Source organism: Oryzias melastigma, linkage group LG5 (genome assembly GCF_002922805.2).
Source record: "Oryzias melastigma strain HK-1 linkage group LG5, ASM292280v2, whole genome shotgun sequence".
In the NCBI taxonomy this organism is placed as follows: Eukaryota; Metazoa; Chordata; class Actinopteri; order Beloniformes; family Adrianichthyidae; genus Oryzias; species Oryzias melastigma.
In genome coordinates, this window is record NC_050516.1 from 267,689 (window position 1) to 285,658 (window position 17,970).

At 38.1% G+C, this 17,970-nt stretch overlaps 2 protein-coding genes across 2 annotated transcripts; both read right to left on the reverse strand.

The window, feature by feature from the left end:
• Positions 1-131: 131 nt before the first annotated feature.
• On the reverse strand, positions 132-9,714 carry top1l (DNA topoisomerase I, like). Its single transcript, XM_024271246.2, has 21 exons — positions 9,551-9,714; positions 9,048-9,072; positions 6,906-6,996; positions 6,706-6,820; positions 6,283-6,335; positions 6,108-6,200; positions 5,922-5,994; positions 5,753-5,841; positions 5,545-5,660; positions 5,334-5,455; positions 5,120-5,242; positions 3,780-3,967; positions 3,549-3,693; positions 3,134-3,277; positions 2,421-2,606; positions 2,271-2,339; positions 2,070-2,184; positions 1,869-1,996; positions 1,540-1,634; positions 1,314-1,463; positions 132-1,220 (listed from the first exon to the last, which is right to left on the reverse strand). The coding sequence occupies exons 1-21, from the start codon at positions 9,581-9,583 to the stop codon at positions 1,118-1,120; spliced, it is 2,256 nt and encodes a 751-aa protein (XP_024127014.1). The 5' UTR covers positions 9,584-9,714; the 3' UTR covers positions 132-1,117.
• A 1,436-nt stretch (positions 9,715-11,150) lies between these two features.
• cyldb (cylindromatosis (turban tumor syndrome), b) lies at positions 11,151-16,996 on the reverse strand. Its single transcript, XM_024269051.2, has 14 exons — positions 16,726-16,996; positions 16,067-16,543; positions 14,919-15,045; positions 14,096-14,343; positions 13,847-14,009; positions 13,349-13,481; positions 13,075-13,179; positions 12,893-12,972; positions 12,754-12,820; positions 12,527-12,659; positions 12,334-12,442; positions 12,140-12,258; positions 11,854-12,058; positions 11,151-11,652 (listed from the first exon to the last, which is right to left on the reverse strand). Exons 2-14 carry the CDS (start codon positions 16,499-16,501, stop codon positions 11,447-11,449), a joined length of 2,130 nt encoding a protein of 709 aa, XP_024124819.1. The 5' UTR covers positions 16,502-16,543; positions 16,726-16,996; the 3' UTR covers positions 11,151-11,446.
• Between the last annotated feature and the right edge of the window lie 974 nt (positions 16,997-17,970).

Genomic DNA, 17,970 nt, shown 5'->3' on the forward strand with positions numbered 1-17,970 from the left:
TACATCAACTTTCCTATTATAAGTGGAACAGAGTGGAATAAAATGAACCTGTAATTCACATTAAATGTTAAATTATTCAATCATAACACAATTAAAACCTGCCAGCACTGTAACAGTTTGGTGAACTTTTGTTTTTTTTCTTCTTTTATTTTTTTTTTGGCAAAGTTAATGTCCCTCACACCCTCCCACCAGGAGGCAAAACACTTCCCATTTACTCACTTTAAATACATTTTGACAACATTATGTTCAAGTAACCTACGGGAGTCGTATTCTTCTCTGATCATTAAATTACCTTAAAAAAGCAGATGATGGGAGAGCTGAGATTCAAAGAATGTTTGCAACTCAAGGGATGAACATGATTGGCTCACATTTTCAGTGAATGAAGTCCCTGATAAAAGCGGTAAAACGAAATATTCACATTCTGCTTGCTTAAGAAAAGGAAGAAAAAAAAAACAAAACTTGAAATGGTTGCATTAAATTTCCCCTTTACCTGCCCAGACATCCTCTTTCATGCCCAACAATTTCAGTGATGTCCAGTTTAAAGTATTGACCCAGACAGAAAGCGTTCATGGCAGAGCTTCTGATACACACATACTCATGCATACACAAACGCACAAAAGCTCACATTTACATTTCCTTGAAAGGCGTGTGGGTGAAGTTAAAGAAGTTTTTTTGATTTTTACTTCATCTATCAAAATATAGAATTCATTAATAATACATGGGAGGGCTAAAATACAGAGCAAGTGATTGAAGAAAATAAAAAGGTTAAAAAGCATTTTATTTTTGCTTGATAAAGCAGTTATAGGACCACAGAGTTCAAATCTCAGGCTCTGTCAGGCTTTGTCCCTGAGAAGGGACAGAGACTAATGTCAAGGAGTCTTAAAATTATACCGATTCGCAGCTGCAGACATAGCTTAGCCTTGTTACCCGAGCTCCAACCAGATATTTAGACTATCCACAAAAGCACTCATGTTGTAATGGCCAGATCCTGCTTGTCACTTTTGTTTTTCCTTGGAACAAACTTTAAAATGTTTTCTTGGATTTGCCTATCAAGCAAATCCATGTAAGCTAAAAACATGTATTCAATAATAAAAAAAATCATCAGTTAAACTGGGATTTAAAACTCATAGTCTTCATCTGCCATGTCAATGGCCCAGGCAAACTTCTCACGCTGGGTTTTGTTGTAAATCTTCTCAATGGGTATACCCCACTTCTTGCACCTAAAAGACCCAATGAAATTCATATTAAAATGGCAAAAAAGTCATACTGTGGGGGGCTTACAAAAAAACGGAACTAAATACAGCACATCTTACCATGCCACAGATATGCGTGGGTCCAAATAATTGAGTTTGGAAGTGCCGAGGGCAATCTGCTTGTTCTCTTCACGATCGGTCGCCTGCACTTCCAGCTTCATGAGCTGCTCCTCTATCCTCTGAACGGCCTTCCTCTTGGTCTCTACCGCTCTGTGACAGAACACAGTTTAGCAACTACATAAATATAATGCAGGAATACTACAAAAAAAAGGAAAAGGGAACTCACTTTTTTGTTTTTTCATCTTTCCGTACTTTAGCGTCAGCCTTGGCGCTCTTCAGTTCTCTCTTGGCATCAGAGAGCTGGTCCTTTTTAGCATCAATCTAACAGTCAAAACAGTTTAGTCTTACAGACTTTTATAAATGTAGGGAAGCAGCTCTGTTCCAATCTAACACACATCCTTTAGGAGAATAGTTCAGCTTTCTAGCAAGACGATTAGCAGTTCAAAGACAAATCCTCCTACGACAATTTAAAACTCCCAAGAACTGGAAGATCTCAATCTCTGGTGTACATCACATTTTCCAGACTAAACCAAAAAAGAATCGTTAAATCTTCACCTTCGCTTGCAGATTCTGCATAGACTTCTCAAATGTCTTGGGTGGAGCCCTCTGATGGTTACACAGGATGGCCACAGCTCTGTTGGCCCTGTTGTACGACAAAATCTTGGCTGGAATGTTCTCATCCGCTGCACAAACAAGGATCAGTAAAGTTTAGAAATATATGATATTAAAATATTATTTTAAAAGGTGAGAACATACCAGTCGTGAGCTCCTTCAGCTGTTGCTGCAGGGTGATGGATGCGTTGTATGTACGGAAAACTTTAGCCGTCAAACCGTCCATCAGCTCCTGAAGATGCTTGTTCAGAATAGAAGTCTGCAGGAAAACGTGGTTATTATCACCAGTGAATTTGCAGGAGAGTCTTTCTAAAATCAAAAAGATTTGCTTTTGCTTGGACGTACGTTCAGCCGATCGAACAGGTCATCATCCGGTTCTTTGTTCTCCATGAACAACTGGAGATTCTTAAACACCTAAAATAAAACAGATTATGCATTAATATTAAACATTTCCACACATCATAGTGATGATCAAGAAATGTATGTACATCTCACCCTTTTCTCTACTGGAACTTTGTTGTAGTAGCGGATGGAGTCTTTACCCAGGAAGTCGAACTCCACTACAAACTCCTGACCTTCATTTTCTGGATAAAGGTTGATGTGTTCGACTCTCAGCGAGCAGCAGCCGACTGTGTCTGCAGTCTCCCCCTCCTCCTTCTCATTACCTGCTCTCAGAGCCAGCTAGTAAACAGAAGAACATAAGGAGGCCAAAAGACATTACTTTCACCGTGCACACTGATGAGGCACTTACTCAAGCCAAAAAACAAAAAAAAAACAAAAAAAACAAGTGGATTGAAAGCTCCATAGACATATTTGGAAAAGTCCACCAGGAGGGTATCACACGAGTATGATAGTGAAGAGTAGCGATGTTTGGTAAACGGTGCTACATCATCAGCTTTAACAGGACTGCAGTGAGCAAAAAGGTGCAAAGTACTTCTGTATTTTCCAACGTAGATGCAGACAGTGCGATTCGTTTTTAATGCAACAAAAATATGGTTGTGAGGGCAGTCACACCAGTAAGCTGTCCAAACATGGCGCTAAAATACACCAGATTCAAGCAGAGAGGTGTGCAGCGTCATAAATTACCCAGGTAATATGTTGATTATTATCTGCCATATTGTGATACTATCTCCATCATGAATTGCATCGTCTCATATGTTACCCAGCCATATTTGGAAAGTGTCAACAAAGAAATCCCAAGTCTTCACCTTGTCGATAAAGTAGAGTGCCACAGCCCGCTGTCGGACCCTCATTTCCTTGGACTTCCAGTCTTCACGGTACTGAGCTCTGATGCGGTCCACACATTTCTTCAGTCTGCGAGCCGTTTCATACTTCTGCCAGTCCTTCTCTCCCTGCACACAAACAGAACAATAATGAGGAAACTTAAACATGATGAGAACTGCAGAAACTAATCAACACAAAACAAGTTACAGTGAAGAAAGGAAAACAGATCTGAAGAATAAAGACTAGTATTTTAAATTACAATAGAGTGCATACTGGAATTATACTAGAATGTTACACTAGATGAGAAAATTACACAAACGAGTACAAACATGGGCCTCGACAACATTATAAATCAGCTGAGAGCATTAATTGGAGGAGGAAGGCGGCTGCTTTTCCTACCTTTATCCTCGAGCTGGGGTTCAGCATAATGTATTTGATAGAGCCCTGAATGTTCTCTGTCCAGGAAACCAGCCAAGTCACTTTGTTGTCATGGCGAACTTCTTTCCACTTAGTACCAGGGGGTGGTTCTGGGTACTTTGAGTCCCTTTTTTTGAACAAAAATGATAAACATGCAAACATTAATATTGCAGTAAGCTGGTGAGTTTATCAGTGCTTGCTCATGATGCTCACTTGCTGCAGTTGATAATGATGTCTTGAGGCCTAATACGACGTTTGAGCATTCCCATTTTTGGATGGTCTCCACGGCCACGGAACAAGCCGGGGGGCTCGATACGGAAGTTAGCGATGCGTTCTTTGTGATTGTCCATAATACAAAAACCATACTTTTGCAAGATGCGCTCATTTTCTTCTTTTATTTTCTAGGAGAAAAAGACACAAAGGTAATTAATTCTACAAATAAAAAAATAATAGTTTATATTTTGAAGCCCAATGAGGCAAATCTCTTTGTGATTTTGGGCTATATAAATAAAATTGAATTGAATTGAATACATTATGCATCTGTTGGACCCATACTTCTGATACTTTGGGTTTTTTTTCCTAGATGAATAGTTTTTCATTTTCAGTGGATTTCTGAAAAAATGTTTCAAAAAAATAATAAAAAAATACTAAATATATCCTGATAAAACTTCAAATAGAAACTAAGGGAGTAAGGGATTCAGATATGCATAAATAAATAAATAATTGATCTAGTACTAAAAGTATCAGCGGTATTGGTTCAAAACAATAGATTTTTTTGGTAAAAAAGTATCAATCGATCGGGAAGTAAACAATTTCTATTTTCTTTATTTGTGTCTCTATGGTCTTTTTTTAATGTACATGTGATACAAACAAAAAGACGTCCAATCACAAGTTTGCTTCAACCAAGTTGCATCAATTGCAATTGGATGAAGGTGAACAACAGCCAGGGGTGTGTGTTGTGTGAACTAAACATACAATAATCCTTTTTTAACAGCACTTCACATTAAACAAAACAGTCTAAAAGACCCAAAACGTGGCAGGTTTTAATGCTCGAAGATATAGCGTCAAAAACATTTTTTGTTTATTTTATTTTTTAAAAAGTCCCAAAAAGGAAAAAAAAGTTTCTCCATGAAAGTTTATTTATAATTTTAAAATGAATGATACATATCTAGATTGTGTTCATGTAGGAAACAGAATTGGACTGTATCACCACAAAGTTAGCTGAATCTGATCCATCATGGTGCACACTGAATCGTGTGAGACGGACAGATACACCCTAATAGAAACACCTACAGGGACGGCAGTTTGAAAGGCAGGGCAGCTTTTGTCATTTGTGTAAACACACTATAGAGCCCAGGTGTCAAACTTCAGTCTTCCTTCGAGAGCCGGTGTCCCTTCTTGTTTTCAAACTGACCCCACTCCTGCAGCTTACTATTGGCAAAGCACACCTGATCCAGGTAATCAGCAGCAGGCCGAGCAGGGATATCGGAAAAAGGCCTGCAGTTTGACACCCGTGCTGCAGAGCACGCCATCCTCACACTGATTTAACTGACCTGTTTTTCCTCTTTTGACATTGCTTTCCTGGCTTCAGACTGTGCTTTGAAATACTCGCTCATCTCTGTGAAGTTGCACTTCTTCAAATCTGTGATTGTGGCTTTTTCCTCTGCTGTCATTTCCTGTGAGGCAAAAGGGAATAAAGAAGAAAAAGCATTATGACATTTTTAAAAGCATCAACTGCACCAGTATTTACACAGATTTCCTTCTTACCTTTCGCCAATCTTTGAAGAAATTTTTGCGAAAAATATCTTTTGTTGTGTACTCGTGATCTAGCATTTTGGCAAAAAAGGTAGCCACTTCTTCAGCTTCTGGACTGAGCTTCATGGGTTTACCTAAGAGAGCAGAGCAAATAAACAAAAGCAAACATCAGATTTTGTGGGGCGCTGGGATATTTCATTTTTTTATACAAAAAGCTATTTACCATCATAATAAAATTTAACACGACTAGGAAGGGGCTCGTAGGGGGGAGCAAACACTGGGCCTTTGTGTTCCAGAAACTTCCACTTGACACCGTCTGTGTATCTCTCCTCTTCCCACCTGAAGTAAAACAACAAAAATTAAGATTGGAAACAACAATTACTAAAATGTTTTAATATTTACAAATACCAAAATGGGAGGGATTTACCCACCATTTCCACTTCTCTTCTGGTTCTTTTTTTGCTTTCTTTTTTCCATCTGTTGCATCTTTCTGAGTTTTTGTTTTTTTAGACTTAATGTCCTAAAAAAAGGAGAAGAAAGTAATCAGTTTGTTTACTTTAAAAGTGTAAATATAAATAACAAATAGAAGCAGTTGCATACCTCATCTCCTGGTTTTCTTTTCTTGACCTTTTTATCATTTTCAGTCTTTATTTTCTTGGGTTTAAATTCAGAGCTGAAAAGAAAAATGTGTTACAACTCTTAAAAGAAAAGCTTTTGGGTTAGATGGAAAAAAAATACATGTTGGTTTATAAAACCAACAGGAATCAAAGAGTCGGGGTAACTTACTCGTAATCCTCATCTCGCTCTCTCTTAAGGGACTTTTCGTGTTTGGGAGAGTGGTAGAAATCCTCCTCAGGCTCAGACTTCACATGCAATGGGCTGAAAATGTTTTAAAAAGTTCAAATGTGACACTATCACAGGATAGCTTTAATTATACACACTAAAAAAATTAAATACCAACCTGACAAAACCATTTTCTTTTTCTTTTTTGATTTTGTCATCCAGCGATTTGATCTGAAATCACAACATTATGAGGAGAAAGTCTAGAAGCCAGAGGCAAATACTGACAATACAGTTTTATATCTTAAAATTTTATGAGCCAACGTTACTGTTGGTACAAGATAAAATACAGCTGCAATGAATTACTGACAAAAGACCAGAGCCCGTTCAGATAATAACATTCCACACAGTCATTACCGGGGTGTTGCACAACGGCTTCTGTCCGCTGGGTAGAAATTACTTTAAACATGTGCTACATTTTAAAAATGTCTTGACAACCCCCCTCCAGTTATGAAATTTTGTTTTTATTTTCATCACAATACAACCAAATGTCAATTTGTATTTGCCATAATTAAATCCATCTGATTGCTCCAGCTTTACTTACCTTGTCTTCTTTCCTCTTCTCCTTGTGCTTGTCTTTGTTTTTCTCTGTACTGCCATCTTTGTGCTTCATCTTCTCCTTGTCTTTGTATTTTTTTTCAGAGGGGTCTTTGTAGTCGCTGCAGAGATACACACCTTTATTCTTTCAGCTCAGGTAACACTTCACACACATCTGGACAAACAGCTGTGAGGTGGACGCTCTACCTGTTGCCATGCTTGGATTTTTCACGTTCTTTGTCTCTCTTGTAGTCCTTGTGTTTATGCTCTTTGTACTTGTCTTTATGCTTGTGAGAGTCTGGAAAGGGGGAAACAAGATCAAAACATTAGTACTGGCCTGCTCTATCAATGTAGCTTACAACATACATTATGTGCAAATTTATATTTAGGGAATAACAGCGGAAATCCCTTTCATTGAAGTCTGTGTACTCCATTCAAAGAGTACAAGAGTAGAGAAGTTACTCTGACTTATATCTCAGGTATGAATCATGTCTGGTTGCATCAAACTATATTAAGTAAATAAACTATAAAAATTCAACTGACCAGTAAACACAAAGTATAAATAGTGTTTCTGTCTTATTAATGCCAGTTAATTTAATCATTAATGAAGTTCTCGTTTTTAGTTGAGAAGGAGAAGAAAAACAGGACAATAAAACACGACTTTTATGTGGTTTGAAGTGTGTGGCAACTGCTAACAGATGTTAGCAGCTATGAATATCTCATTAATTTTTAGTAAAACAAAGTTTTTCTTTTTTTAAATAGGGATAAACAACACTCTAGTAGGCTCTACATTATAAACATAAATGGGTTTTAATTAAAAATGTAGTTTTTTACAATACAGATTATGATACAAATATATACAACCTTTATTCCCCTGAAATATAAACTGAAACATTTTTAAAAAGCAGAAAAAAGACAGCTTAAGACTTAGAATGATTTTTTTCAAACAAATTCAATGCAAAGTCACAATGTGTCACGCAAACCGCACATTTATAAAGTCGTACCAGAGCATGTCCTCATGCCCTGTTTTGTGTCTTTACAAAATTTTGAGCCACAAGGCAAGTTTAAACATGCGAGTGAACAATATATGCGTCGACTTAAAGACTGAGCAGAAGAATACCTGGTTCTGCTCAAGAACAAGGGATTCCTCTCAGTAAGTAAACAGCAGAAACTACCCAAATTAAAAGCTTGAGATCAGCACGCCACCCTAAAACGTTAAGGGGCTCAAAGCTTCATTGTGTGGTACAAGCAGTTATCACTAATACCAACCTTAAACCTTAACAACAGGGTTTAAGTAGTAATAACCCATATTTTAGCACAACATGCTGCAATACAAAGTCAAAATATTTAAATAAATGCAAGTAATTCAAAATGGATGGTTGTAATTTAATGTCCTATTTATTCCTCAAAGTTGTCCAATTGTTATCAGAATAAATGTAAATGTTTTCTAAAAATATATATTCACGGTTAAAAAAAATATTTATATATATGCATATATATTTGTATTCGTGCTCTATTTATTCTATTACATTTTAAGTGCTAGTAATAGGTTTACCCAATTAAAACCTTCAAAAGCAGTTTAAAATATGGGAATAAAAGGCTATAATATTACAAAGTTTTCTCAACTCTGCTCTTAAAACCAGTTTTTATTCAGAGGTCCTGGTTTTTACTACTAGCTATAGCCAATATAATATAACGTATACATTTATTTTAACTAAAAAAAAACAGTACATTTCTAAAAAATAATAAAGGTTGTTGGCTATACTACTAAGAGTTTGTGTTGATTTTTTGGGTTTGGATCCAAAATCTATCAACTTTCTTTAAGGATAGGGGCTGTTAACTTTCTAGTTATTAAAGCAGTGGATTGACCCGTGATTGAAGCTTTTGAATCAAATACACGTAGAGCTCATTCTATCGCTACTCAACACCGAGCCTTTGCACTCGTTCCCACAGCTGTCTTCCAGCTCACAGACTCGGTTTAGGTTGAAGAAGAGTCGGGCCGCTACACCGAAAAAGAAAATGGCGCAGAGACTAAGTCCTCAACCCCCAAACCCTCACTTTCAGCTGGAAAATGAGCCGCTTCAAAAATATCAACTCCCACTTCCGTGGGGATAAACTAATAAAACACATCGAGCTGTGTGGCATTGTTGGCTTAAACAGAGAAATTAAGATAGGGAAACGATTTTACAAGGCCTCGCTTTTGAACAATAGGCGCTTGTGAGTGAGACACAGGACTTAGTCTCTGGACGCCATTTCGCTCTACTACGGAGAACTGACATGATGTTCCATTAACTCTGGGAAAACGTCAACATTTCTCGTGTTAATACGTTGGCCGAATGTCAAACTTACCATTGATCCGAGAGCCACCCATAATCTGGAAATCAAAAACAGACGAATGTTACATTTAGTAGTATGTTAGCTTACTAGCCGGCTACCTAACTTTGAACTTGCTGAATGGCAAAGCGACAGTTTGCTAGCTTCCCTGCTAGCAAAGCTACATAGCTACGCTGGTTGATAACATGGCTTAAAGGCTAATTTGGAAGCCGCTCGTGCTAGCATTGCTTTAAGCTAAAGCCTAAGAGTACGTTGCGTTATCTCCTTATCTCTGTATAACAAGACTCAGCAAAACGCTCAATGAATAGCACTTTTGTCTTTTCATTTCCCAAAATAAGGGACATAACTTTTCAAGACGTTCTAAACCTTGAAATATGATGATTTCCTATGAGAGCCGGCTATCGTGCTAGCTGCTATATGCCGTTAGCCGAGATACCTCTCTGTCAAACCAGATCAAATACATGATGGTGAGAAGGAACACCACCACATATGACACTAGGAAATACACCACAAATTACCTGGTCTTCGTTGTGGGAATGGTCCCCACTCATATTCTAAATCTTGTTTGGATAAAAACAAAAAACTAAATAAAAACCACGTATGTTCTCACACACCGGTGAGTAGATGAAGGCAGAATGAAGAAAAGATGGGGTTGTGCAATCGGCTAAGTTCCCATTGTATACCAGTGCGCATGCGTGGTAATTTAAATGGTGTAGAAAGGTGTAGCTCCTCCCCTTTCCAAAACGCATTGCTCCATACAGTATCTGGTCGAGATACTTAAATATTATATATATATATATGATTTTTTTTATTTGATTATTTATATTAATAGTTTGTTATAATTCATTTTAATTTAGATTATTTTGCCTTCTTTGTGCAATGTACAATTTTTGAGAATGTTTTTATATAAGCAGTTCTATCAAAAACAATTTTATATCAATAATCTATTTATAATGCAAACTAAAATGTATATCCCCAAATGCAAATTTCCTCTAGGGAAACACATTCAATCTTCTGTTAATCGAAATAAAAAAAAAACTATATTGAGTCTGTGAAATTCTCTTACAATACATTAAAATATGTGGACTCAAACACAAATAATACAATCAAAAACAGCCACAAACAGAAAAATATGGTACAGCTAATGAAAACCCAAACTATATATGTATATTCAAAAATAAGAATACAGTAAAACAAATTTAGCACCTCCAAAGGTCTCCTAGGTTTGTAAAAGTTAGAGTCTTGAGCATGAAAATGCTTCATAGAATGCAAAATAAAAGAGCAAAGTTTTAAAATGATAACTTTCTGAGTTGCAGATAAAAAAATGAAATTGTATTTTGTCAACATAGGGAATTGTCCGTAAGACTATGAGTACGCCACAAAAACAATGCTAAAAGTTTTATTTGATGAATACTGTTTATGAATACAGGAGTGGAAAGTTAAATGCTAAGAAATAGGTGCATAAGCACCAAAGAAAACTTCTGGTGTTGAAATCAGCTCTTATGTGACAGCAAAGTGCTTTCCTTGAAATACCTTGTTATTCCACTAGAGGGTGCCAACGTACATTTTAACAACATTCAGTTTATGTGCTTTGAGGCAACAAAGTCTCAGATTTGTGCTGTAGTCTGTTAAGGAAAAACAATATGTTGAATTACTTTTCCGTCTGAAGACATTTATATTTGTCTGTTAGAAAAATATTAGGTCTAAGGGAAGATGGCAAAATAAATATGTTTGGCATTCAGTGAAAAAAGAAAACAATTCAGCTTTAATCTGACCACATTTATTAAATAAAGCTTTGAGTAATTTTACATACAGTTAGAGAGATGAAGCAGCTATAATCTTTGCTGCAGCTTTGATTTTTTTTCTGAGAAAGATCCAATTTTGATCTTTCACTGAGACTTTTAGGATAAGCCTCACATACGTATTTGTCTTCTGTCAATCAAAAAAAGGGCTTAAGTTTGAATTAAAAGTCAAACAAGCTTTTTGGTTGTCTTTGGAGTTTTATAGTGTCAGTTAGATAGATGTCAAACTTAACCAAAAGCTGGAATATTGTAAGGATTACTTAAGTTCAAGTGCACTTAAATGTAATTCCATTGGTACAGACAAACACAACACAAGTATGATCTGCCATTGCATTTATTAAAGAGATTTTGACAAATAACCACAAGGCGTGATCATTCATGAAGAACAGATCAGAGTTTAACTTGTGCAAAAAAAAATGTTTTACACTATAAAGTATGTAATATATTTATATCATACTAAATAATGTATGATACATAAACTCCCTTCCTTTTGTAATAGTATCAACATCCATTCCAGTTCCTGCTGTCTGGATGTATTAAAGTGCATAAAGTGAACACACATATTTAGTTAAAGACTGTTATGGAACATAGCGTCCTCGTCCTTAAGTGCCTTTAAGATTCTTGGTTGTTTGGCTTTGAAAGCGGTGCGTCCGTGCTCTGGTATAACAACATGTAAGAATCACACAGCAGCCTTCGCACTAACTCTGGAGCCTGAAGAGGATTGGAGCGGGCCTGCTCCTCTTCTGATTGACACAGGAAGTCTCCGAGCTCCGGACAGGCTCGGATCTCTGGAATGTTGTAACCACTCTGATCGTCACCTACAAGAAATAGCGGAAACATAAGATTAGAGATCAGCTCAGAAGGAGATAATAGACAGTCATAAGACGTCAGAGCTGATCTCAACAGAGCCTCTATCTAAATCTGTCAAGGTTGATCGTCGGTATGAAATTCAGCTGAGAGATTTTTTGTCTTGCTTGAACGATTTCTGATACATGTGACAAGACTGAGATGTTTCTTACCACATCTGTCGGCCATGCTGTCGAAGAAGACCCACGAGTGAGGTTCAGGGCCATATTTGACAAAGGACACATAGTGGCTGGTTTGGATGCAAAGTACAGCAAACAGCTGCATGGTGTGCCTGAGCACAGGTGTGTCTGCATCTGCATCTGCAGGAAGCGTTACTGCACGGGGAAAGTGACTGCCCCGAGACGGGTGGCTGTGCACCTAAAACCAAAACATTATAGAAGTTTCACTGAAAATTCATAAAGTAGAAAACCTGGTTCCTCAAACAGTTCATAAGCGTACCTGTGTGCTGCAGGTAAGGCAGAATTGTTTGATCCTCCCTGGTTGCAGTTTGCGATCTTGCAGACATTGAGGACACTCGAATTCTGCCAAACGTCCACAGATAAAGCATTCCCGTGGAGCTGTTGGTAAAACCATCATCTTAAAAACCAAGCTTTCCAAAAAGTTATCATTTAAACATTTTAGGAGTTCCTCACAATTGTGCAGAACATCTGTGATGTCCAGCTCCATGGAGGGAATGATGTGGGGGAACATCTTGTACATGTTTCCAAATCTTGGCATCTGAACTATCAGACAGGATGGCACCTGGGGGTCAAAAACATGAAAATGTTTGTTTGTATGCGTATAAAGAGAAAAAAAACGTAATATCTATAGAAGAGAATGTCTTACAGTTTCAAATTTAATGTCCCCTGACATGCATGATGTGTCCAATAACTGCTGGACTGTTGGAATATGCGGCAGCTGCTCTTTTTCAAGGAAGATCTGGAGGGTGTATGCCCCCTGCGAGGTTTCACCTTCTGACCTAAGGGAAAAACATAAAAAAACATTTAAAAAACCTAAATAAATGGAGTAAAACAGAGCAGGATGCTGCATATCAATGGTGGATCAAGACACACCTGAGTTTGAGTAGTGGCTCTATGCAGAGCACCTTCTGAAAGAGGACGCTGATGAACTCCTCTGGGTCTGTTGGGAAGCAATGCAGCAGTAAGACCTTCATCCTTTACTTCAAGAGGAAACCTCACTATTCATGTTCACCTTTTTCATCAGTCCTGAAAGTGTCACAGCCAAGCTGTTTTCGAAAATTCATCACACTCTCTGCAGGCACAAACCCCTGTCTGCAACAGATGAGTCGGTTAGCAAACATACGGGAATAAATAGGAGAATTAAATGGTGTCGGGACAGTATGAAAAAGGATCAAAGATACGCAGAGTTCTTACCTGCGTAAACGATTGACTATTGTTCTCAGAGTGCAGTTTAGGGGTTGCTGTGGGTCAGTGGGCTTCTGGCAGATCCGATCCACCACAACAGATGAACTGAACAAACTGCAGAAAGTAAAGTAAAACGTGTTTTACTATTACAGACAGATTGATGTGAATGTTCACTTTGCGACAGTTAATTTCTAAAGAAGATAGTTTTCCACCATGTATGAAAAACAAAACACTGGGCTGGGTTTTGTACCATGTGCCCTGAATGTTGAGGAACTGGTTTTACCTGAAGAGTGTCGCATCCAGGTAACAAGAATTAATGTGGCCCTGTATGCCCTTCATTCGACCCAAAAATAGAGACAGCGCCTCGGATTCTGGAACAGGCGGTGCGTCCTCCTCCAGCTCCTCATAAGGAGGAACTGAAAAGTGCAAATAGAAAAGCAGAACATTAGGAACTGATTAATCACTTCTCTGGTGACGGTCCAACTTTAGTGACACAACAAGTCTTAGAGAATGATGTTTTTTATTAATTGACAAAAAGATTTGTTCCACCAATGACAGCTCTGTCAAAATGTGCATATTGCATAACTGTAAGTGATACAGTCAAAGGATCTAATGCTTTATTTAATTTGAGCTTTATGTAAGGATTATCTATAATACTGGTACTCTCATGAAATCTTCTACATCCGTTCTTGAAGTGGATATTTCGTCAAGTTCTTTCACCAAAAACAATTAGGAAGATTTTAAAATTTCTTTTTTGAAGGAAAAAGTGAAAGTGTCTAACCTGAAGGAATTTCTGTGAGTTTGTGTTTTTCTGTTGACGAGCAGAAGAAGCGGCTGTCAGGGCTGCACTTTGTGATGGGAAGAAACAAAGCTCTATTGCCTTCACAGGTGAAATATCTCCGGCCTCCGTACTTCCCATCAGAGCAGCCATTAACCTCGTAGTCCTGTTAAAAGAAAAAAACGGATGCAACGTCAGTATGGTAGCTGAAATTGACAGTCGGTGTTTATGAGTAAAATTCCAGTCAATCACCAGTTCAATCCCAGCCCACTCTTTCTTCTTCTCTTCTGGGATGCCGAGCCACCGGATGACTCCATAAACAGTGACTCCACTGTCGGAAACAACCTCCACCATGGATCCCACCTCCAGGCGTGCCTGAGGGGAATCCGTTCGCTGGTTCTGAACAATCTTCTGCTCTCTCAGGTTCTCCACATCTTGTTTTGTGCGTGTTTCCATGTTGGGCATGGACTGGATACGACTCAGTGTTTTTTTGCTTAAACCTGAGAACAAATAGATGGGTGACGTGAGATGACTTGCACTTAGAAGGTTGTCTGACATCTCCCCACATGTTATTTCATCCAACTGATCTCCTGTCAAACACTGCATGTCTAAAAAAGGAGATGTACAGATAGCTTTTGAAGCTACTTATGTGCAAAAAATGTCAAAACACGAGATGAATCTTAAGTTACATTCCAGAACAGCAGGACCCGTTTTTCCAGCAGTGTCTGAAGTCACAAGTGTTCATGTTTTTAAAGTTTAACTCGGGATCAAAACCTTTAGGGGTAAGGAATTTTCTTGATTTGATTGACAAATTTTACACAATAAAACATTTTAAAATTATTCTACCAGCTCTTGTCTGGTCCAACAAGAATTTTCTGCTCATACAATTAATATAAATAAAGTTTAGCCTCAAATACAAAAAGGGGTTTATACAAATATACAACCTTGTGTGTCTGAAGCTTCATAAACCCCTATTAGTAGCATCTGTTCGACACAGCTCTCACCTGTTCACTCATCTTCTGGACTGGACAAGCTAAAAATAAAGAAAGAAAAATAAATAAATTCTGTAACTTACTTCCACTGCCATCACTCCAGTGAAATTCAAAGGGGTTGGAGTTGGATGGAATCACTTGAATGATGTCTGCTGCACTGAAGAGTTGCATCGTAGCAGCTTTCTTGGATGACAAAGTGTGATCATTGTTCTGTAGGGAGAAAGTGTCCTGGAATGTTATTATATTAGAGTTGGAACCCATAATGAAAGAAAAATTGCAGAGATAAAACTGTGCATGTTTAAATCAATCAATCTAAAAAGGCATAAGGAGTTTCTCTTTCACCCTATCCTTGAATTGTATATAGTTAAGAATATTATTTCTCTTCAAATGGACCGATACCCTTATAGGATTGTTTCAAAATCAAATAAATCAAAAATCAATGTTAGAAAATACTATGAAGTACAGTTTATTTAATATAACGCAAAAATGAGCAAGTACCATCACAGTGGACAACACACATGTGATGACAGCAAAAATGATCAAATGTGTGGACATACTATGGTTTTTGCAGACATGTGACCATACAGTGTGGAAGAATGTTCTAATGATGTTCTTTTTGTATTATTTTGATGCGAAAAAACAACAATGAAATTTATGATTAATTCTTATATATGTACACACATTTACACTTGATTATGTTGTAAGAAATACAATCAACCTGAAAACTTTACATGAACTGTTCAGTACCAGGTATTTATTTATCTCTGAGTCACACTGGCTGAATTTTTAGCGAACAATTTCTTGGATCGATTTTATAGGTTAGTGAATTGGATCGGAACTATTATCATGATATACCACATATTATGATATGAATTGCATCGTTGTTAAAGTAAATCGTTACTCTCCTAGAACCCAGGTATTTATGCGAGTCACACCGTTTGAATTTTTAGCTAAAGATGTCCTGGATCAATTTCAGGTCAGTGAATCGGATTGTTAAAAAGGAAACGATATCAATATGAATCATATCGTCAACTAAAACCAAATTGTTCAAATAAATCGTTACATCCCTAGTACCCAGGTATTTATCCGAGTCACACTGGTTGATTTTAGGTTGTTTAATTGGCTCAGATTGTTAAAAATGAACCAATATCGATAAATCGTATCGGCGATTATAAATTATATGAATTGAATCGTCAAAATGAGAAGCAAGTGAGAATCAAACAACACCCACCACAAAGTCCACCTCAAAGCCAAGCATGTGCAGGTCATCTTTGTTCTCCTTCTTTCCAATCTGCATCAGGTTCTTCACCATCCCCGGCAGGTGTCCCTTTTTGTGCCTGACCACCACCAGGTCGTTCTGGGTAAGCGCACAGATGGCGTTGAAGAGCCGGGTGTTGCACATGAGCTCGAAGCGTTTGCTGACACTGGAGATGTAGAGCAGCAGCTGGGCCTGGTGGCGCGTCAGCGGGCACGTGTCCTCCCTCTTCAGGACGCCTCTGTTCTTGGGGGTCCCCGCGCTGCTGCCGCATCCGTACAGGAGAACCGTCACCTCCCCACGCTCGTTCTCCGACTCCACGCGACCAATACATCCTCGGGAGAACCCTTTCCTGGACTTCCCGCGGACGACAATGAAAAACTTCTCATTTGATGCAGCTTTGGGCTCCATGGTGGACTCACTTCCACCAACTCTGCCTTTTAGATGTGGATCCTGGAGACACAAGGCTTTTCGTTACTGTTAGTCTGATGTCAAGTTCTTCCATAAGTTCCTGAAGAAACCAGTTTCAGGATACAATAGAACTCCACTCCCACAAGTAAAAAGTACAACGTCGAAGTTTCTGCTAAAACTTTAAAAACAAAACACTTTCTAATGAAACTAGAGAGTCTACTTACTGTCTGATGCGCTAAATGTGGAACAAATTGTACCTGGTTAAGGTAATTGCAGCCAAAGCAGGTGACTGTCTGTCTGTCTGTCAGCGCAGCACTTCCTGCTGAGACTTTAACGTGGAGGAGGGAGAAAACACCGACTCAACGCCCACCGCGCCGGGTCTCCGCCCTGAAGAGCGCCGCTGACAGAGGACTGGCCCCGGGCCAGGCGGCGGCTGCTCCGCGGCGCAGACATCAAGACATTTCAGTGCGATTGCTCCCGCCCTCGCTGTGTTATCAGGTTCCTCGAGGTCTCCTGAACGCATCCTTCAACTGATAATCAGCTGAGCGCGTGACCTGCAGATAGTTCCTCGCGCATTCTTTACTTCGTCAATTAGTAGAGTGGAACGGAGAGATGTCTGTGTCCTTCTGCACACCTGACGGCTTCTGACAGCCTATACATTTCCATTTTACAGGTTGTTAATTTTATAATAAAGTCACAAATTGGTGTAGAATTTGCCAAATAAACTCAAAGGAAAACGCTGAACATTTAGGCCTTTTATAAGAGCTTGGAAGTAGAAAATAATTAATTCAAAAAATCTTACATTTAAGGACCTTAAATGGGTCAATGTTATTGTTTTATATTGTATCCTTTAGTAGCTCTGTACTAAAAAAAAAACAAAAAAAAAAAAAAACATTAAAATGATTAAAAAAAATTAGATTTTAACAGAAAAACTCTGCAAAGATCTAAGACCAAACAAATCGTTGCTGCAGAACATATAGCCTATTTTGAGGAAATTTGATTTACTTCCAGGGGACTTAAAGACTAGACAAGACCCCAAAACACAAAGAGATTGAAAACACATTAACTCTGGCATTTATAAATTGTTATTTTTTTCCCCCATTCTAAACGGGTATAGAAGTAAATGTGTAAATATATATTGGTCTTTCAACTGAAAACGTGTTATAATTCTAAAATCGAATAATGACACAGTGCGTGTTATGGAGAAATTAGATTTATTTTTAGGAGAAGAGTAGACCTTGTAGACTACATAACCAAATTATTAGACCAGACCCCTAAACACAAAAAGTAAACCAGATTTCATTTAGCATTATTTATACATTTCTCATTTTTATTTGAGAGGACTGAGGAGAGTAGATGATGGAGATGCAGCATAAGGTGAAGGTAGAGGTGTCAAAGGCCAAACAAGTGGCTTATGATGACTTGTATGCTAGCCCAAAGGGGGAAAGGTGAGCAAACCAGAGAAACCG

What these genes read in the sequence shown, in the direction of transcription:
- top1l (XM_024271246.2), bottom strand. Translation starts at nt 9,583, where the DNA reads ATGAGTGGGGACCATTCCCACAACGAAGACCAG. An exon ending in AAGTTCCAGTAGAGAAAAGG is followed by an intron (nt 2,340 to 2,420) that starts GTGAGATGTACA and finishes GTTTTATTTTAG; the next exon opens with GTGTTTAAGAATCTCCAGTT. An exon ending in AAAGATGAAAAAACAAAAAA is followed by an intron (nt 1,464 to 1,539) that starts GTGAGTTCCCTT and finishes GTTCTGTCACAG; the next exon opens with AGCGGTAGAGACCAAGAGGA.
- cyldb (XM_024269051.2), bottom strand. Translation starts at nt 16,501, where the DNA reads ATGGAGCCCAAAGCTGCATCAAATGAGAAGTTTTTCATTGTCGTCCGC. An exon ending in CTGGAGTGATGGCAGTGGAA is followed by an intron (nt 14,344 to 14,918) that starts GTAAGTTACAGA and finishes ATTTGTTCTCAG; the next exon opens with GTTTAAGCAAAAAAACACTG. An exon ending in ATAGTCAATCGTTTACGCAG is followed by an intron (nt 12,973 to 13,074) that starts GTAAGAACTCTG and finishes CATCTGTTGCAG; the next exon opens with ACAGGGGTTTGTGCCTGCAG.